The 21,834-nt window shown below is 45.0% G+C and overlaps 1 protein-coding gene and 1 pseudogene across 14 annotated transcripts in view; both read right to left on the bottom strand.

Annotated features, from left to right (window-relative positions):
• LOC125724888 (protein NLRC3-like) overlaps nt 1-21,834 on the bottom strand; it is a 62,806-nt pseudogene that overhangs the window by 38,380 nt on the left and 2,592 nt on the right.
• The window catches only part of LOC125724886 (NACHT, LRR and PYD domains-containing protein 12-like), a 110,573-nt gene continuing 91,724 nt past the window's right edge, over nt 2,986-21,834 (bottom strand). For 11 of the 14 annotated variants that reach the window (XM_049001316.1, XM_049001320.1, XM_049001314.1 and 8 more), the window contains 4 exons: nt 10,166-10,339; nt 6,406-6,579; nt 6,247-6,293; nt 2,986-3,795 (listed from right to left, as the gene is read on the bottom strand). In XM_049001316.1, coding sequence (XP_048857273.1) covers nt 3,278-3,795; nt 6,247-6,293; nt 6,406-6,579; nt 10,166-10,339 — 913 coding nt within the window. In that variant the 3' untranslated portion in view covers nt 2,986-3,277. Of the gene's footprint in view, nt 3,796-6,246; nt 6,294-6,405; nt 6,580-10,165; nt 10,340-11,381; nt 11,556-18,933; nt 20,645-21,534; nt 21,764-21,834 lie in introns of all 14 variants that reach the window. The other 3 variants (XM_049001324.1, XM_049001325.1, XM_049001323.1) reach the window with 1 other exon arrangement.

Genomic DNA, 21,834 nt, shown 5'->3' with positions numbered 1-21,834 from the left:
ACTGGCACCATATCCAAGGGGCCCCATCGCGGGGACCCAGATAAACAGCTTTTGGAAATGGATTCATGCATTTCATCTAACTCAGGACAGAATATCACATCCAGACATCCAGACAGGACATCAAGGGCCGTGCTGCATTTGATCGTAAGTTTGTTAAGGTATAGAGGGCTTCATAAATGTTGAGTTTTGCAAGAACAATGAGGTCAATCCTCTTTGAAAGCTGCCAGCTGGGAAAATATGATTTTTGAACAAGATATACAGTAATAACTGCTTAAACCAGCTGATTTATCAGTCTGTTTTATAATAATACACTCGTCCTTCCTGAATAACCCCTCACCCTGCTGAATACAGTGATCTGATGCCCATTGCTAATGTATGGGGTGCAGCACTTGATACTCACAGGATGCTAATTCATTGCAAGGAGATTTCGGTTTACTTACATTTTCTTCATATCTTGTGCGGTAAATACAATAACCAGAGGAAACCTGGTAATCTACTCAAACACGTCTAGGTCTGATTTACATGGGACTTAATATCGCGCATATACCCGATTTCTTGTAATTTAATTCTGAACCTCTTTTATTTAGTTATCTGTCTTTTGTCTCCACCTAGTGGCGTCCCAGAAAAGTACACATTGTTTCCAGAAAGATCGCTTGTTCTGTGTGGATGTAAGAAATATGGCAGCAGCTTGATAGAGAGACATTATGACTGACTACAATCACTGTATAAAATGATAAAATGCAATAGATAATGAATGGAATGCTGGATTGTTAATGGATGTCTGTGTATATTCTTACATGTCTGTTATTAATAATGATGCATGTGGATAAATTTAGTGGCTTTTGCCAGTCGAGGGTGGGAGGGGGCAATGAATTCAGTATCTATCTATGCATCAATTTCTCTGGGTCAGACACATAAGGGGGGGGTGGCAAGGCTACCTGGGCACTTGCCTGTTTTGTGTGACGGGGGAGTAACCAGAAATTTTACAGTGCAGTGGGGGTGGCAAGGCTGCCTGGGCACCTGCCCCTTCTGTCCGACGGGGGTATTACCAGACCTTTTACAGTGGGGTGGGGGTGGCAAGGCTGCCTGGGCACCTGCCCCTTCAGTCCGACGGGGGCTTTACCAGACCTTTTACAGTGGGGTGGGGGAGGCAAGGCTGCCTGGGCACCTGCCCCTTCTGTCCGACGGGGGCATTACTAGACCGTTTACAGTGGGGTGGGGGTGGCAAGGCTGCCTGGGCACCTGCCCCATCTGTCCGACGGGGGCATTACCAGACCTTTTACAGTGGGGTGGGGGTGGCAAGGCTGCCTGGGCACCTGCCCCATCTGTCCGACGGGGGAGCAACCAGACCTTTTACAGTGGGGTGGGGGTGGCAAGGCTGCCTGGGCACCTGCCCGTTCTGTCCGACGGGGGCATTACCAGACCTTTTGCAGTGGGGTGGGGGTGGCAAGGCTGCCTGGGCACCTGCACGTTCTGTCTAACGGGGGAGCAACCAGACCTTTTACAGTGGGGTGGGGGTGTCAAGGCTGCCTGGGCACCATCCCGTTCTGTCTGACGGGGGAGTAACCAAAACTTTTACAGTGGGGTGGGGGTGGCAAGGCTGCCTGGGCACCTGCCCCTTCTGTCCAACAGGGGAGCAACCAGACCTTTTACAGTGGGATGGGGCTGTCAAGGCTGCCTGGGCACCTGCCCCTTCTGTCCGACGGGGGTATTACCAGACCTTTTACAGTGGGGTGGGGGTGGCAAGGCTGCCTGAGCACCTGCTCCTTCTGTCTGACGGGGGAGTAACCAGACCTTTTACAGTGGGGTTGGGGTGCCAAGGCTGCCTAGGCACCTGCCCGTTCTCTCCGACGGGGGAGCAACCAGACCTTTTGCAGTGGGGTGGGGGTGGCAAGGCTGCCTGGGCACCTTCCCGTTCTGTCTGATGGGGGAGTAAGCAGACCTTTTACAGTGGGGTGGGGGTGGCAAGGCTGACTGGGCACCTGCCCGTTCTGTCTGACGGGGGAGCAACCAGACCTTTTACAGTGGGGTGGGGGTGTCAAGACTGCCTGGGCACCTGCCCCTTCTGTCCGACGGGGGTATTACCAGACCTTTTACAGTAGGGTGGGGGTGGCAAGGCTGCCTGGGCACCTTCCGGTTCTGTCTGACGGGGGAGTAACCAGAACTTTTACAGTGGGGTGGGGGTGGCAAGGCAGCCCGGGCACCTGCCCGTTCTGTCCAACGGGGGCATTACCAGACCTTTTGCAGTGGGGTGGGGGTGGCAATGCTGCCTGGGCACCTGCACGTTCTGTCTAACGGGGGAGCAACCAGACCTTTTACAGTAGGGTGGGGGTGGCAAGGCTGACTGGGCACCTTCCCGTTCTGTCCGACGGGGTGAGCAACCAGACCTTTTGCAGTGGGGTGGGGGTGGCAAGGCTGCCTGGGCACCTTCCCGTTCTGTCCGACGGGGGAGCAACCAGACCTTTTGCAGTGGGGTGGGGGTGGCAAGGCTGCCTGGGCACCTTCCCGTTCTGTCCGACGGGGGAGCAACCAGAACTTTTGCAGTGGGGTGGGGGTGGCAAGGCTGCCTGGGCACCTTCCCGTTCTGTCCGACGGGGGGGAACCAGACCTTTTGCAGTGGGGTGGGGGTGGCAAGGGCTCCTGGGCACCTGCCTGCCCCTTCTGTCTGATGGGGTCATAGCCAGATGGGGTTAATCGTTTAACAACTTGTTTAACAAAATATATCTTCATTATATATTGAAATATATAACTAATAATTTTATTTACTTTAATCCACTGAACCAGGAAAGTAACAGGATATAATTATATTTTCCAATTTTTTGTTATGTCTCCAGTTAAATGATTATTATACACATTGATTGAGTGTCATTGTGTCAGTTATGTTCAGCTGCAGAAATAAAGTGAATTTAACTTAATCCAGCAGACTGTGGTTTCATTATGTTACTCAGTTATGCTTTGGGTGATGCTGAAGCAGGACATTAATAGGACAGAACAGAAAGTCTTTATTGTCATTGTACAGGGAGGAAATACAGTAAATGGACATAAATATATAAAATGTACATATACAGGGGAGGGGGAAAGACCCCCACCCTCACTCATCAGGATTACATTTAATTACATTTTAGTCAGAGAGAAAAACTATAAAAATATATTTTTCATGGCCATCCAGCTCACTGAACACAGGCATTTATATTATATACATACATTTCAGAGTAAAAAGGATTAAAAGGTTAAAAAGCAGAGATTTTACCTTTTTTCCAGGAGAACCAGCAACACGTCACAGTGACACTGAGGAGTTTATAACATAAAACCCTGGATAGAGGGACTCAGTGAATGAGGAGGTGAATCTGTGCAGGAGGGTCAGTCCATCAGAGGAGACTCTGTAGAAGGACAGAGCACCAGCCCCCCAGTCCAGATACACTCCTACTCTGCGGGGGCCTGAGGGCTGTATGGGTATGAGAGTCAGTTTATTATTGTGCCGGACAGAGTAACTGTCAGTATAACAGCGCAGACTCCATGACTTGTCATTGAATCCAAGCACACAGTCCCTCTCTCCTTTCCTCCTGATCCCTTTATAAGTCACTCCTATCCAGGCTGCAACTCCATCCCACTCAGCCTCCCAGTAACAGCGGCCAGTCAGACTCTCTCTGCACAGAACTTGGGGCCAGCGGTCAAATCTCTCTGGATGATCAGGATATGGCTGCCGCTCTGCCCCCCCTGTCACCTTCCTGTTCCCCCCTGACAGAGACAGGCGTCTGTTTGCTGTGTTGGGGTCCAGCGTCAGCTGGCAGGAGTCTGTAGGCAGGAGGAAGAATTATTAATCCTATCAGGCAGCCTGTACTTTATGTTTCTGTACGATATAAAAACAGCACAGCTTCCTCTAACGAAGCGGGAACTGAAGCTTATGAAACAGCTCAGGAAATGTCGGCGGGCGCGCGACGGCGGCGGGAAGAGCCGCCAAAATGCGGCGCGAGCTAAACTAACAGCGTAATTACGGGTAAATTAAATAACAAAGCAGCGACATTCATCAGACATATTAACCACAAGCATATTTACCACAAAACAGCACCAGAGATCAATACTAAAGTCAGTGTCTTTCCTTCTAACCGCTAAAGTCGGTGCGTGCGGCTTGAAAATGGCCATCAATAACAGAATATTTAAGCAATATTATTACATATTTAAAGTGATTTTTAATAAAAGTTTGGACCTGGATACAAAGGATGATTCCGGCGCCGGAGTCGCGTTCCATGAGGATCCAGTTTTTTCAGCGATTGTCTGACATGGTCTTTAGTCACAGCAAAGCCGGTCTGAATGCATTTCACATGCATCGGCTTATTTTCGTGAAGCATGTCAGACTTTATCTACTGATCCGGGAGAAACACTGCAGTGTCGAGTGGGGCGAAATAGGTGCCGCGCAAAGCCGGCAAACTAATGAAAATACCGTCTACATACCATCAAAAAAAACGGATTAAACTACACAAAGCGTGCATCATGAAAAACAGAAAGGTTATCTCATTAATTCAGAAAAACAGAAAAATATTGCTCAGAAAAAAGGGATTATTATTTCACTAATTCGGAAAAACATGACTGATTTTTTTCTCAGATAAATGCAATACGCTTCCGTAGAGAACCGCTTATCGCGCGCGTGACTCTAGATGCGGTGCCGCTGCCGCGAGCCGTGAGCCCCGCATCTCGCGCAGGCACGTGGCCGCTATAATCTCGTAACATGGGCGCCGAAAAGAAATTTTAATATTTTTCCACCGCACATACAGTGTGCCCTGGACGCTAATTTCTTTTAGCACCGTGGAACAGGAGAACTTTATTATATTCAAGAGCGAAGCCCTACACGATTGCCTGGCTGATTAATATTTATGAGAGGAGCACTATCCGATTGGCCAGTTAACATCGACATGCGCTGCCTGTTTCTTCTGCCTAAAACAGGGGTATCCAAATCCAGTCCTGGGGGGCGGAGCCCTGTGTAGCTTAGTTCTTTCCCTGTTCCACCATAAATGATTCAGCTCAAAAACTGTGTGCTAATTAGCACAAGGAGTTGAATCAGGTGTGTAAAATGAGGAGAACATAGAAAGTTCTCACCTAACTGTTAGCACTGCCTATAGTCTCCCCTACTTTGACTAATTGCACATTTTATTTCCCATACTCCTCCTGGGCTGTACTGCCTGGAGATCGCAATCTATCAAGATGTCCAGCACACCCTGCTACATGTGACGTTGCAGCTACCAGTGACGTCCCTGCATCCAGCTCGTCATTCTGCCTGTGTCATCTTCCATGTATGACCCGCTGCCTTACTTCTGGTTGCCTGGCGATTGGAGGGAGTGTCAGCACCGGCTTGTCATCTCCCCCCTGCTCTCTGGTTATTTCTCAAATCTTATGATTTGGACAGTGTGACTTGGAACTTAGGGTTAGGGCTTCATCTGCTGCCCCCTGGAGGATGGGCTCCCCCTCTGGGTCTGGTTAGGGTTAGGGCTTCCTCTGCTGCCCCCTGGAGGATGGGCTCCCCCTTTGAGTCTGGCCCCTCCCAAGGTTTCTTCCTTCTAGGGAGTTTTTCCTTGCCACTGTCGCCTATGGCTTACTCACTGGGGGCTTTGGGTGAGGATGCTGTAAAGCGCTTTGAGACGATGTAATGTTGTGATAATGCGCTATACAAAAATACATTTCTTGTTGTTGTTGAGAAACCCAAAAATGTGCAGGACTCTGGCCCTCCAGGACTGGATTTGGGCTCCCCTGGTTTAAGGGATTCAGTGACCAATCAGTAATATTCTCTCATGAATATTAAGGAGTGTTCCAGAACCACCCAGTAAAAATGCATATTTTGCACTTGAGGAGAGAGTCCGGTGTCACTGCCTACGGGTGCCGTCTTAGGACAATACTAACCAATCTCACACAGAAAACACATACTGTACACTCACGGCAAAAAGAGGAAATGCAAAGGATTCTTTTTTTGTGAAATTAAAGATGTATAAATCAGAATATATTTTAACCACCCTACACTCCCACACAAACACAAAGACAATATGAGTATAAATGATTACATGAATTGATAGTGTTTCTGGTGATGATTCTGATATTTTGTTTCTCGATTGGACGTTGTCTAAAATGACATGAAACTCGCCTAAAAACACACATGCAAATCCATCTACACAGTCACACTCATCACAACAATTGTGTGAAAACAACCATAACATAGTATTAATGGTATTATTAATAAAAACATGCAAACACACTTACATTTCTGTAAGCCTGGTCTGGTCCTGCACTCTCCTCCGTGATCCACACTACAGGAGAAGCAGAATGACATAGTACTGCTGCATCCATTTATTTATTGGTGCCTCTTATTCACATACATGCATAAATATCTGTAGCGTGTCAGACACACTCTGTACTCACTTCAGCTTCTCCAGTTTACAGCTGGGATCCTCCAGTACAGCAGAGAGCAGCTTCACTCCTGAGTCTCCTGCGTGATTGTAGCTCAGGTCCAGCTCTCTCAGGTGTGAGGGGTTTGACCTCAGAGCTGAAGCCAGGGAAGAACAGCCTTCTTCTGTGACTCTACAGCCTGACAGCCTGCAGAGAGACAGAAACTCCCCAATAAATAAGATCACCTCACCACTACAAGCATTACTTTTAAGCAAAAGTGACTCCTCTATTAAATATTTCAATAATCACGCAAAGTTAACATCTTTTCAACATTTTATAAGAACCAAAACTTCTCAGAACAAAAACCAGATCTAGTTGATATAGAATCATTTTTAAATAATCTAGACTTACCCATATTAACCAATGAAACAGCAGATGCCTTTAATGCCAGAGGTGGAGATTTCAGGTCCAGAGAGTATAAATCCAGACCAAGATTTTGTTTCAACCAACCAATTGAGTATAAAGAGTCACAGTCACAGAGTACTCAACTGGTTTGTTGGAACAAAATCTTAGTCTGGATTTGTACTCCTTGGACCTGAAATGTCCACCTCTGCTTGATGCACCATTAACATCAGAAGAACTCCATAAGGTCCTCAACCAAATACCTAACAACCAATCGCCACACTGGATGGTTACCATGCAGAAATCTACAGACATTTTTGGGACATATTATCTCCAATCTTCAATGGACTGGTAAGAGAAATTAAACTCACAAATCCCATCACATATGAGCGCAGCGACCATTACAGTGTTATTGAGACCTGATAAAGACCAAACACAACCCTCCAGTTACCGGCCATTACAGTGTTATTGAGACCTGATAAAGACCAAACACAACCCTCCAGTTACAGGCATTTACAGTGTTATTGAGACCTGATAAAGGCCCAACACAACCCTCCAGTTACCCGCCACTCTCACTAATGAATACAGACTTGAAAATCATTACAAATGTTCTTGGCATTCGTCATTATAATCTATCCTGATCAGACAAGCTTCATCAAGACAAGACATGCCTCGGACAACATCCATAGATTATTTAATTTAGTCAGTACTGCTCAGCATACCCACACTACAACCATGATTGCATCATTAGATGCAGAAAAGGCATTTGACAGTCAGTTGGACATTCCTCTTTAATACACTGCATAGATTTGGCTTCGGAGAGTCGTTCACCCACTAGGTTAAAATACTGTACAGCTCAGCCAAAGCTGCAGTGTCACAGATGGGATCACATCACCTGCATTCACACTCCGACGGGGAAGACGGCCTGCATGCCCACTCTCTTCTTCACTGTTTGCCATCTTCATAGAAACACTTGCGGCAGCAATATGACAGAACATTGAAATAAATGGAATTCATACTAATAACAGTGCACCATGGGTGTCACAGATAATCATCTGCGTGCTCTGTGGGCCTGTGTATATTTTAATGAATATTTCTGAACGGACTAATGACCTGAACGGAACCTGATTGTTCCTTCGAAAGCCCTATATCTCCCTCTCACATTAAAACAATATTCTAGGTGGGGTCTTACCAAGGAATTGTATAATCTTAGCCTCATTTAACTTAAACTCCACACACCTAGAGATGTAACCCAACATCCTATTGGCCTTTTTAAGTGCTTCCCCACACTGGCGAGAGTGGGACATGGAAGCATCAACATACACACCGAGGTCTTTCTCATAATCAGCTACCTTTATTTCAGTGGAACCCATAAAATATCTGTACTTTTTATTTCTGCTCCCTGCATGGATTACCTTACATTTATCTACATTAAATTTCATTCGCCAGGTATCAGCTCAGTCACTAATTAAATCAAGATCCTGTTGTAACCTCTGTGCTGCTAGGTCAGTATCTGCTACACCACCCACATTAGTATCATCTGCAAATGTAACCAGTTTACTGTATGCATTGGTGTCAATTTCATTAATGTAAATTAGAAACAATAGTGGTCCTAAAATTGAACCCTGCAGTACCCCACTATAAACGCAGGCCTACTGTGACATTGTGCCTCTAATAACATTGTGCATGTTAACCAGTTTTCAATCCAAGCTGCTACAGTTCCTAAATTCCCTGCAGCTTTGAGCTTAAGCGAGAACCGTTTGAGGGCGACAACATCCAAGGCCTTCTGGAAATCTAAGTACTCTATGTGATCAATTTCTCTTGTAGCCTCCTCAAAGAACTCAAGTAGATTAGTTGAACAGGATCTACCTCTCCTAAATCCATGTTGGCTACCCCTCAGAATGTTATTTGTATCTGTCATGCCCGGCTTGTCCGATCCTCGTGTGTGCCACGCCCCCTGATTATCCACGTGTGCTTCCCCGATCTTGCCCAGCTGTGTCTGATTATTTTCGCCCAGTCTTGTCTATTTCAGTCCACGTCTTGCCCTGGTTTTTGTCCGTCACTGATGTCAGTCAATTTCCAGTCCTCCGTTTCCCAAATAAATCCCCAGTTTTCCCCTTCGTCTGCCTGCCTGCCTCATCCCTGCCTGATTCTTCCTGCCCGCCTGCCCGTTCGCCTTACCCGTCCTATAACCCGTGATTCTCACAGTATCCAGGTAGTATGCCATTTTCACTTGGATTATAGCTTCCATTACTTTTACAATTATGCAAGTTAAAGTAATTGGCCTATAGTTTGCTGGATTACATCTATCCGCCTTCTTTGAATATGGGCGTAATATTAGCATAGCATACTTCCAATAAGAAGGTACCACACTCGCAGATAACGATTTCTGAAATAGTAAAGTTAAAGGTTGGCTAATAATATCCCTCATCTATTTTAAAACTATAGGTAAGATGCCAATAAGGCCCTGCGATTTATTTATTTTGAGCTTAGCCAGGCTTTGTACCACATCAGCCTCAGTTATGGAAACAGTGCCCTCCGCAATTATTGGCACCCAATTGTAAAAGGGGTAACCCTTTTTATACAAATCTTTACAAGAGGTGCCAATAATTGTGGAGGGACTGTATATTGTTTATATACGACACTGTATTTGTACTAAATGGTGGTAAGTTAATCATGTCCTCTACTGTGAAAAGCCATGTAAAATAATTTTTTGACTCATTTATGTCATGCCCAGCTCGTCCGCTCCTAGTGTGTGCCACGCCCCACCGGATTACCCACGTGTTCTTTCCCGGTTGTACCCAGCTGTGTCTAGTTACTTTGATCAGTCCTGTGTATTTCAGTCCGTGTCTTACCTGAGTCCGGTGTCTGTCATTGATGTTCGTCAAGGTTCGAGCTGTTGTTTCGTCTTGCCCCTCCCGGTTCCTTAATAAATCCCTAGTTTATCCCCGTACTCCGTTTGCCTTGCCTGCTCTTTGTCCGCTCGCCTGCCCATCGATCACCCGCTTCAACGCCGATCGTGACAATTTACCATATCAAACTTCATTTTCAATTATTAGGCCCTTACTATCCTGCAGATGAGTGATTTCAGTTTTTAGAGCTCTTTGGGAGTTAAATTATTGGAAGAAACTTTAAATGTCATCCTTAACCTCCAATGCAATCTTCCTTTCGACATTCCACTTAGCGAGTCTAATGTTATTTTTAACTCAAGCTGTAGACTTAGATACTCCTGCTTTATTTTGAAATCATTTTCTACCTTAGTATCTCCAGCGTACAGTGTGAAATACCCAGTAATACTCACCTTACTACCGCCAGTTTACAGTGTGGAATACCCAGTCAGACTGACCTCACTACCCCCAGTTTACAGTGTGGAATACCTAGTAAGACTGACCTCAGTATCTCCAGTTTACAGTGTAAGTCCCCCAGTCCAGCAGAGATCAGCTTCACTCCTGAGTCCTGCAGATCATTGTCACTCAGGTCCAGCTCTCTCAGGGGTGAGGAGTTTGATCTGAGAGCTGAAGCCAGTGCCTCACAGCATTTCTCTGTGAGTTCACACCGGCCCACCCTAAAAAAATTAAACACTTTTAAATCCACTTTTTACACTGCAGCACTGTATTCAAATGAGGAGAATAGGGACCGTGACATAATGGATTTACAGAAAACAATTAAATTACTAAAAATCATTTTAACAATCATCCCGATTCTGTTTGGTGTCCATTATTTTTTTGTCCATAACACATTAAAGTCAGCATGTTTAACTGTAACAGTGCCGTTAACTTTGCTGAACAACACAAATGTTTTGCATGGATTATATGGTTGAATGAATGTTTTCTGCTTCACTGCTTAATTATTTCTAGCATGGATGGAGGGCTGATAAGATTGTGGGCTATAAGGAAGTAGGAGAAGAAAACAGAAGCTGCTTGTGTTTGTTTATCATGTAACTGCTGAAAGGCATTGTGGGTTTTCTTGGTGCCCAGTTATTTTTGTGTAAAATGCATATTCTGTACTCACTGCAGCTTCTCCAGTTTACAGCTGGAATCCTCCAGTACAGCAGAGAGCAGATTCGCTCCTGAGTCTCCTGGGTGATTGTAGCTCAGATCCAGCTCTCTCAGGTGTGAGGGGTTTGACCTCAGAGCTGAAGCCAGGGAAGAACAGCCTTCTTCTGTGACTCTACAACCTGACAGCCTGCAGACAGAGAGACAGAAACTCCCCAATAAATAATATCACCTCACCATTACAATTAGTAAATAAATGTGATGCTCTAATAAATATTTCAAGAATTACAGTTTAGTGTCTAAGACAAGGCAGCCCCCCTCCTCCCTTTCCCTTAGCTAATTGCTCACTATCTCCTCTTCATAGTCTGGAATACCCAGTAATACTGGCCTCAGTACCTCCAGTTTGCAGTGTGAAATACCCATCAATACTGGCCTCAGTATCTCCAGTTTACAGTGTGAAATACCCATCAATACTGGCCTCAGTATCTCCAGTTTACAGTGTGGAATACCCAGTAATACTGGCCTCAGTATCTCCAATTTACAGTGTGAAATACCCAGCAATACTGGCCTAAGTATCCCAGTTTACAATGTAGAATACCCAGTAATACTGACCTCAGTATCTCCAGTTTACAGTGTAAATCCCCCAGTGCAGCAGAGAGCAGCTTCACTCCTGAGTCCTTCAGGTTATTGTCACTCAGGTCCAGCTCTCTCAGGGGGGAAGAGTTTGATCTTAGAGCTGAAGACAGCACTTCACAGTGTTTATCTATGAGATCACAGCTGTTCAGCCTGAAACAGAAAACACTTTAAGACACAGACATATACACATCCTACACATTAGTAAAATACAAAGCATTACAATAAGCATTTGTTTTCAGTATAATTAGCAGCACAGCTTACACTTCAAAATGAATTACAGTCTGCAGACTGTTCTCTGCGTCTCACAATCTGCTGCAGTCATATGATCACTAATTGTGAGTCAGTGCTTCCAGTGCAGCCCTTAGCCATCTGTCTGCCAGGTGTCCCTACACTCGACACGTATCGCTGAAAGGAGGAGATGTGAACATTCCCATCAGCTAATGCAGCAGCAACTGGCACTTGGATTCCTGATCCCATGAGTAAAATCCTTTTTTCTCCCTGTATTGTTATACCTGGGAACATGTCAAATCACCAATTACGTCTGGGTGATATGACGATATTATCGGTAATGAGCGTAATCAGACAAGTATCCCGGTGTCGATATCTGACAGTGACTAACCGGCGATTATCGTCTTTACTGGGGAAACGCGCTTAGGCTACATACAAAGCAAGATAACAGAAGGATTCATCATTTGCTTTCAGTTCAGCCTTCTAGCCTAAGATTCTGAAGCAGTTAAAAAGAAACATTGTGCAGAATTTCACAAGCTTTGTCCCTTGCAGGAAACATGCGTTCGCCATTCTTGTAAGTTCAGTATTGTCACATCACCAACTTCTATCTTAAGCCATTGAAGTGCAGCTTTCGGGTGGAAATTTTGAACTTCCCAACTCTCTTTCTCTCTCTCTCTCTCTCTCATCTATCATTTCCGGTGCAAAGGTGCTGGTGCTGCTGCAATATTTCAGTCTGACCTAGGAGTGTCTGAGCAAAGTGCTTATAGCTTTAGCATATTTGAAATTCTTCTTCTTCATCTTGCAAGATCATCTCTTTGTAGTTCTTCACCTCCAATCACCATTGTTAATGTGTATAGACTGCCTGGTCCCTAACCTCCAATCACCATTGTTATTGTGTATAGACCGCCTGGTGCCTAACCTCTAATCACCATTCTTATTGTGCATAGACTGCCTGGTCCCTAACCTCCAATCACCATTCTTATTGTGCATAGACTGCCTGGTCCCTAACCTCCAATCACCATTGTTATTGTGTATAGACCGCCTGGTCCCTAACCTCTAATCACCATTGTTATTGTGTATAGACCGTCTGGTTCCTAATCTTCAATCACCATTGTTATTGTGTATAGACTGTCTGGTCCCTAACCTCCAATCACCATTCTTATTGTGTATAGACCGTCTGGTCCCTAACCTCCAATCACCATTCTTATTGTGTATAGACCGCCTGGTCCCTAACCTCCAATCACCATTGTTATTGTGCATAGACTGCCTGGTCCCTAACCTCTAATCACCATTCTTATTGTGCATAGACTGCCTGGTCCCTAACCTCCAATCATCATTGTTATTGTGTATAGACCGTCTGGTCCCTAACCTCCAATCACCATTCTTATTGTGTATAGACCACCTGGTCCCTAACCTCCAATCACCATTGTTATTGTGTATAGACCGTCTGGTCCCTAACCTCCAATCACCATTGTTATTGTGTATAGACCGCCTGGTCCCTAACCTCTAATCACCATTGTTATTGTGTATAGACCGCCTGGTCCCTAACCTCTAATCACCATTGTTATTGTGTATAGACCGTCTGGTCCCTAACCTTCAATCACCATTCTTATTGTGTATAGACCGTCTGGTCCCTAACCTCCAATCACCATTCTTATTGTGTATAGACCGTCTGGTCCCTAACCTCCAATCACCATTCTTATTGTGTATAGACCGCCTGGTGCCTATACTGTGTACCTCTCCAGACTCATGGAAGAGAACAAAAATAATCCTAAATTCCTATTTAAATCTCTGTCTAGGTTAACACAGAATTCTTCAGCATTAAACTCACAATCACACAAGCTATTATGAGTGATGACTTTATTACATTTGTAATGGTAAAATGAAGATTAGACAGACTGTCCAGTGCACGTCTGTAGCTCCATACAGCTGCCAGCCTCCTGCTAGTCCTATGCGTAATGATAATGACACCTTTCAATATTTCCTTCTCATAAAACAATCAGAACTTTTGAGCTTAGTTCCCTCGTGAAAATCCTCTACTAGCCTCATAGACCCAATTCCTACAAAATTCCTGAAGGAGATTCGACCACTGATTAGCACCACCCTGTTGTATGTGTTAGACTCGTCTCTTAGGCTTGGATATTTTCCAAAACCTTTTAACTTGCTGTTATTAGACCTGTTCTAAAGAAACCAAATCTTGAACCTAGTGATTTAGAAAATTATAAATCAATCTCAAATCTTCCGTTCATTTCAATGATCCTGGAAAAGATGTTGCTCGCCAGCTGTCTGTCCTACAGAAAAATAATGCGAATGAATTATATCAGTCTGGCTTTAGACCAAACCACAGCACAGAAACAGCTTCAGGCAAAGTAGTGAATGATTTGCTTATGGCTTCTGACAGTGGCTGTATGTCTGTGTTGGTATTACTAGACTTAACTGCAGCATTCGATACTGTGGACCATAATATCCTCTTGGAGCAGCTAGAATCTGTGGTTGGCATTAAGGACACAGCCCTCTCTTGGTTTGGCTCCTATTTAACTGATCGTTATCAGTTTGTCAACGTGAACAATGAATCTTCCAAGATCACTAAAGTCAAATATGGTGTAGTATCACACACGCACATACGACAGGGCTGAGATTCCAGGTTGCCTGAGACAAGGCTTAGTCTGGTATGAGAGGTACTCGCTGGCCTGGGCACGAAAGGGGGGTCAGTGACCCCACACACACACACACTCACACATACACACACACGGCTCACACACACACACACACACACACACACACACACACACACACACACACACACACAGATAACAAGGGAGACCAACATTCCATCTTTTATGGCCCAAAGATTTAGGGACCTACGGACAGCAGAGTGGACCTCAAGGATAGGGGTCCCACAACTTGGCACGCAACCCCCTCCCCATACATCCTGCCTTACATACCACGCATTCACCCAACACCCTAAGGAAACTTTCTTTTACGTTCGGCCTTTGTATTCCCTATATATTGATTTACTCATGACTACTAGTCTCGATACCCAGATAGGGTACAGTATGTTTGTGTGAGTCCTTAGACAATCTTAGTGTTTAGCTACCCCTGCATACATGCTCTCATGATTATCCCAGAGGAATCTTGAAAATTAAATAATGTAACCAGGTATCTTAGTGTGACTCCTAACTATCTGAGGTTCTTTCTGTCTTTGTTTAACAACCCCCCCCCCCTTTCCCACAATCCTCTGTGGCCCTTATCTGATCCTTGTGGTCCGTTAGCACTTCTTTGTCCTCTACTATTCTGCATTAAAAGACTGAATTAATTTGTACATTATCAATTCTGGAGAGCAGATAATTGCGATAAGACACACCAACCAAAATTTGTTGTTCCCAGATGTGCAATTTAAATTGGTATTATCACAAACTAACGGCCACGTCTATCTAAGGGTAAGATGTGCTATTTAAATGTAAATATGTCATGTAATGTCTGAACAAATGATCCAAAGTAGCAACCTCTGTTGATGTATATGGATGGGATTTATTAACGTACATAATATCAGAAATTGTTAATTAATTAATACAGATGGTATGAGGTGTGACCCGCTAGGCTGGTATGGCATGATTGGTGTCAAACTGATGGAAAATCACTCCTGATTCCAAATCTGGTCAGTGGTTACCATGAAACTGTATGTAGTTACACCAGTTTAATGAAAATCATCAGTAAAGTGGTACCAGTCTAGTCATGAATACCAAAAGGACTGACACAGACACCCCTTTGAAAGCCGCCAACTAGATGGTCAGCCATTGGTTCAGGTGTCGAATTCCTGGTCATCCCTATTCATGAACCTTAGACCATAAAACATGGCACCTCAGAACAGAGCAGAGGGAAGAAGAGAGAGGAGCAGAGGAGAACATCAGCCCCGCAGAGAGAGGAGCAGAGGAGAACATCAGCCCCGCAGAGGGAGGAGAAGAGGAGCCCCGGGAGAAGAGCAGCCCGTGAGAAGCCCTCCTGAAGCCTGCCGGTGAAGGCCTGCTACCCAACAGAGAACTGCAACCAAGACAGAGCCTTTCACCTTAAAGCTTCACAAGGAGAGAGAATCCAAGGGGCTCCACTCCAACAACCGCTCCAGACGCCGCACCTTCTTGGGTGCTACCATTCCCTCAGCTCATCACCTCTGCAACCTACTGCCAAGACCCCCTCCACTCTGCAAACAAGTAAACCAGCTTCCTTTCATTCTAACAACCTAAGCAGTTCTGTTAACCTGCTTTATGACTTTAGGGTCGTGTTTCCACAAACTGTGCTTGCTTTGCAGAACAGTATTTCCCTTTTAAGGTTACCCATTTTAAATCTGGTCACTGCATTTTCATGTTACATTCTGTTTGTTTCTATTCCGTTATTTTGTTTTTGTTGTTTACGTGAAGGGGGCGGCATGGTGGTGCAGTGGTTAGCACTGTTGCCTCACACCTCTGGGACCCGGGTTTGAGTCTCCGCCTGGGTCACATGTGTGCGGAGTTTGCATGTTCTCCCCATGTCATTGTGGGTTTTCCTCCAGGTACTCCGGTTTCCCACCACAGTCCAAAAACATGCTGAGGCTAATTGGAGTTGCTAAATTGCCCGTAGGTGTGTGTGTGAGTGAATGGTGTGTGAGTGTGCCCTGTGATGGGCTGGCCCCCCATCCTGGGTTGTTTCCTGCCTCGTGCCATTGCTTCTGGGATAGGCTCCGGACCCCCTGTGACCCAGTAGGATAAGTGGCTTGGAAAATGGATGGATGGATGTTTATGTGAAGTGTAATGTCTGTCTCCTGTTAGTTGTAGTGTTACTTAGGAATAAATGCATGTCTTTTACACAACTTCAGCCTCCGTTCATTAAGTGCTCACAATAGTCCCTGCCTGTGCGATCTGGCTACTAAACTCGCCTGAAATATCACGAGACTCTCTCTCATCTGCCGTGAGGGAAGATACGCTACCGATCGTTTACATTACCTGGTGATGCAGCTCGCTGGACGAGCCTTCTAACCCAGATTACTAAGCAATACTGGTAACTAGTGACTATTGGTCACTATCAGAAATCATGGTGTTGGGTTTCATTGTTTTGCTGATGATACACAGTTATATATATATCTGTTAAGCCAGATGATGCATCACAGCTCTCGGTTAGAAGACTGTCGACTAGATATCCGGTGCTGGATGGCAAATAATTTCTTTATGTTGAAGACAGAAAAACAGAAGTACTGTTAACTGGTCCGAAGGCGGCTCGAAATAAGTTTGACAACCTCAACCTTGGTGGTCTTCCTACCCAACCTGACACAGTGGTCAGAGATCTTGGTGTTCTGGTTGATTCAGATTTATGTTTCGATGTTCACATAAAAAGCATCACTAAAGCTGTGTTCTATCATGTTCGGAACCTAGCCAAGCTTCGGAAGATGCTCTCCTTTCAGGAAGCGGAAACACTAACACCTTTATAACTTCCGGGCTGGATACTGTAATGCCAGGCTGGATACTGTAATGCCAGGCTGGGTACTGTAATGCCAGGCTGGGTACTGTAATGCCTTCCTTTCTGGGAGCCCATCTGGATCCTCACATAAACTTCAGCTGGTACAAAATGCAGCAGCCAGAGTTCTTACAAACACTAATAAATGTGATTATATTAGCCCTGTTCTATGCTCCCGTCACTGGCTTCCAGTTAAGTCTCGGATTAACTACAAAATACTGCTATTGGCTTATAAAACACTGAATGGCCTTGCACCAGAATACCTTAGTACTCTACTGGCCTTATACCACCCTCCTCGCTTCCTTCCATCTCAAGGAGCAGGATATCTGTTAGTACCCAGAGTAGAAAGAGCTACGGCAGGCTGCAGAGCTTTCTCTTATAGAGCTCTTCAGCTGTGAAATGGTCTTCCAGCGGATGTGCGGTTTCACACCCCTTGTGGAATTGGAGTGCTGACATTCAGGGACTCCCCATGCCTGCGTTCCCACCTGCCTCTCCCTCCTACTTATGCTGCCATAGCCATATCTGCCGGAGCTTACATACTGCACTCACTTTACTGTTTGTACTGCCTCTAGTCTCCCATACTTTGGCTAATTGCACATTTTATTTCCCCTCCTCCCCCTGGCCTGTGCTACCTGGAGACCCTGAATTTTCAAGATGTCCTGCCTACCCTGCTGCCTGCGACGTCTCCACTACCTGTGAGTCCTTCCGGCCTGCTCACCCTTCTGCCTGTGACATCTTCCCTGTTTACCCTGCTGCCGTACTACTGTTCTCCCTGCCATCTGAAGCAGCTCCAGCACTTGCCTGTCATCACCTCCCTGCCCCCCGCTTTGTGACTGAAATGTTGGGATAATATGAATTAGGACTTCGCCATCTTGATCATTTGACTTCCTCTGCTGCCCCCTGGAGGATGGGCTCCCCATTTCAGTTTGGTTAGGGTTTCCTCTGCTGCCCCCTGGAGGATGGGCTCCCCTCTTTGAGTCTGGTTTCTCCCAAGGTTTCTTCCTTCTTGGGAGTTTTTCCTTGCCACTGTCCCCTCTGACTTGCTCACTGTGGGCTTTGGGTGAGGATGCTGTAAAGCGCTTTTAGACCATGGGGAAATTGTCTTTTCGCCCCTCCCATCTTGCTCTCCAAGAGACATGCCGACACATATACAGGTAAGAGGTATTTGGGGGTCGCAGCACAGAATCGGCCAGCATCCAGCACCCCTGGAAATCTTGTCTTTTTTGGTTTTTACTACATCACTACCTTCAGTTAATATAAACTAGATTAAAAAGGATCCTTGTTGATAAAAAAAGGGGAAATAAATTACATGTATTCATTTTATATTTTAAACAATGTTTATCTATTTCTGCCAGACTAGATGTGTCGTCACATCCTCAGCCAGGTGCAGCTGAGGCCAGCAGAGGGCGCCAGTGAGCAGCCAGAGACAGCAGTCATACGGAAACTCCCAGCTCTGGGCTCCATCACATGAACACGCCTGCTGACAATAACACTCACATACCACTGATACACCCTGTGGATAAAGAGCCCTCACTGTTTCTATAGCAGGTTAGGATGCTGTGCCTGTGATCAGGAGGCAGACTGGATGGGAATGGAAACGTAGTAACAAACAAACCTGACATCACTACCTTCAGTCATTATAAAGTCTGTGGTCAAGATTAGCTGCTGCTATGCAAACAGCTATAGCTGTGATTATCAAAATAAAACCCACTTATTAATCAATGAGGAGAAATATATAATATATATTACACATTTCAAACAATATTCACGTATTACCGCCAGACAAGGCATGATGTCCCGTCCCCACGTCACTTACAGAGCCGTCCTGGAGTTCTTGACCACAGGCAGCAGCCTCCATTGCTGTTTATCCGATCTGATGTATTTCTTCAGATCAAAGACATCCAGCTCCTCATCTGACATCAGCATCACAAAGGCCAGAGCTGAGTACTGTGCAGGTGAGAGGTCATCTGCTGAAATCGTCCCTGAATTCAGGTATCTTTGTACTTCCTCTACTAGAGAATTGTCACCCAGTTCAGTCAGACAGTGGAACAGGTTGATGGTCCTTTCTGGAGATAAATTCTCCTGTATTTTCTCCTTGATGTATTGGGTTGTTTCCTGAATGGTATGTGAGCTGATTCTTGTCGGCCCCAGTAGCCTTTGTAACAGAGTCTTACTGGAGTCTGTTGAGAGGCCCAGGAGGAAGCGGAGATAGAGGTCCAAGTGTCCATTCTTGCTCTCTAATGCCTGATCCACTGCAGTCTTCAGCAGGTCAGCTGATGAGTTTGACAGAAACACATATAAAGCAGCGAGATACTCCTGGATGCTCAGATGCATAAAGCAGTACACCTTCTCCTGGTACAACCCATACTCCTCTTTAAAGACTTCTGTGCACACTCCAGAGTAAACTGAAGTTTCAGTGACATCAATGCCATTCTCTGTCAGATCTTGCTCATAAAATATGAGATTGCCTTTCTCAAGGTTGTCAAAAGCCAGTTTACCAAGTTTTAAAAGGAATTCCTTGCTGCATTCCTTAAGATTAGTTTCATGGTTTTTCATATACTTGTAATTTTTTAAACTTGTCTGAAAGATCAGGAAGTGTGTGTACATTTCAGTCAGAGTCCTTGGAATTTCTCCCCTGTCAGGCTCACTAAAAAACCTCTTAAGCACAGTGGCTGAAATCCAGCAGAACACAGGTATGTGGCACATGATGAAGAGGCTCCTTGATGATTTCACATGTGTGATAATCCTGCTGGCCAGGCTCTGATCATTAAATCTCTTAATGAAATACTCCACCTTCTGGGCATCACTGAACCCTCGTATCTCTGTCACCTGGTGGACACACTCAGGAGGTATCTGATTGGCTGCTGCTGGCCGGGAGGTTATCCAGAGGAGAGCGGATGGGAGCAGATTCCCCTTAATGAGGTTAGTCAACAGTCCATCCAGTGATGTTTTCTTTGTTACATCAAACCAGCTCTCATTATTCTGAAAATCCAGAGGAAGGCGACACTCATCCAGGCCATCAAAGATGAACAAGACTTTATACCTAAACAGCTCAGTGGATGGAAGTGATTTCAGTTCTGGGACAAAGTGGTGAAGCAGCTCAATCAGACTGTATTCACCCTTAATCAAATTCAGGTCCCGGAAAGGAAGAGCAAATATGAAGTGAACATCCTGGTTTGCTTTTCCTTCTGCCCAGTCGAGAATGAATTTCTGCACAGAGACTGTTTTCCCGATACCTGCCACCCCTTTAGTGAGTACAGTTCTGATAGGTGTCTCACGCCCACATAAGGGTTTAAATATATCTTTGCACTTGACTGTAGTATCTTCTGTTCGCCTTTTCTTGGATGAGGTTTCAATCTGTCTCACTTCATGTTCATCATTCACTGCTCCAGTCCCACCTTCAGTTATGTAGAGTTCTGTGTAAATCTCACTGAGAAGTGTTGGCTGTCCTTCCTTAGCTTTCCCTTCAAATACACACTCAAATTGCGTCTTAAGTTTACCTTTGATTTCCTGTAGCATGAGCTGTCCTGAAAAGAAATGAGAGGAAAATGCACTAATTCTCATCGTGATCCTGACCAGTATGAGAGGAAGAATATTTTCCAAAAAATACACTTTTTTACACATACATATCCAGATATTTCCCTGTGACTGTGAATGTGAAACTGAAAGTTTTATCATACATATTTTACTGGAACACTGCATACAGGACCGTGAATAAGCCTTAGGCAGCCAAAGGAAATGTTTAAAGCCATTTATCTGGGTAGTAAGTGTATATCTGCTCAGAACCAAAAAAACACAAAACCCCTTTTCATTTCCCAAACCTCTCCTCAGGGGCACCACAGCCTGTCCATGTATTTCTTAAATTTCACCACTAGCTCACTTCATTCATTAATTAAATTAGTTTAAAAACTCCATGAGATATTGACTGGCCACATGAGGTGTGTTAGTTGTCACGGCCGGCTCCTCCGATCCTCATGTGTGCCACGCCCCCCTGATTATCCACGTGTGCTTCCCCGATCTTGCCCAGCTGTGTCTGATTATTTTTGCCCAGTCTTGTCTATTTCAGTCCGTGTCTTGCCATAGTGCTGGGTCCGTCAATGATGTTGGTGAGTCTTGGTACTAGTGTTCCGTCCTGCCTGCCCACACCTTAATAAATGCCTGTTTTTCCCCGTATTCCGCTTACCTGCCTGCTTCTTGCCCGCTTACCCAGCGATCGTGACATTAGTGGTCAAGTAAAAAAATACTTCTGCAAATATTAGGGTGATGTTGGGAGAGGTTCTGAAATGGCAAACACACTTTGACATACATATTATAGTAGTTCTTCACTAACATGAAGACCATTTAAACATCCTTTTCTCTGGCTGCCTAAGACTTTTGCACAATATTGTACATGTACATAATGTTATAAAGCTCTTACTCTTCTCCAGCAAGTCAGCAAGATCATTTTGCTTCATGGTCCTCAGGATGTACAGTGTGATCTTCAGAGCTACCTCTCTAACACTGGTCTTCTGCATCTGACCATCACAGTCCAGGTCATTGTCCTCCTCCGGCTGAGGCTCAGGGCATTCTGGGTAATTCTGATCTAGGTGCCTCACAAACGTCTTCAGCTCGTCCTTTAGGAACTTCATGGCTTTTTCCTCTAGTGACTAAAATAAACAGTCACAGTTAATTTCTGCTACTTACACCAAACCTTTTCAGAGTTCACTTGTGAATTATA

Source organism: Brienomyrus brachyistius, unplaced genomic scaffold (assembly GCF_023856365.1).
Source record: "Brienomyrus brachyistius isolate T26 unplaced genomic scaffold, BBRACH_0.4 scaffold58, whole genome shotgun sequence".
In the NCBI taxonomy this organism is placed as follows: Eukaryota; Metazoa; Chordata; class Actinopteri; order Osteoglossiformes; family Mormyridae; genus Brienomyrus; species Brienomyrus brachyistius.
This window is presented reverse-complemented; position numbering and strand designations above follow the sequence as displayed.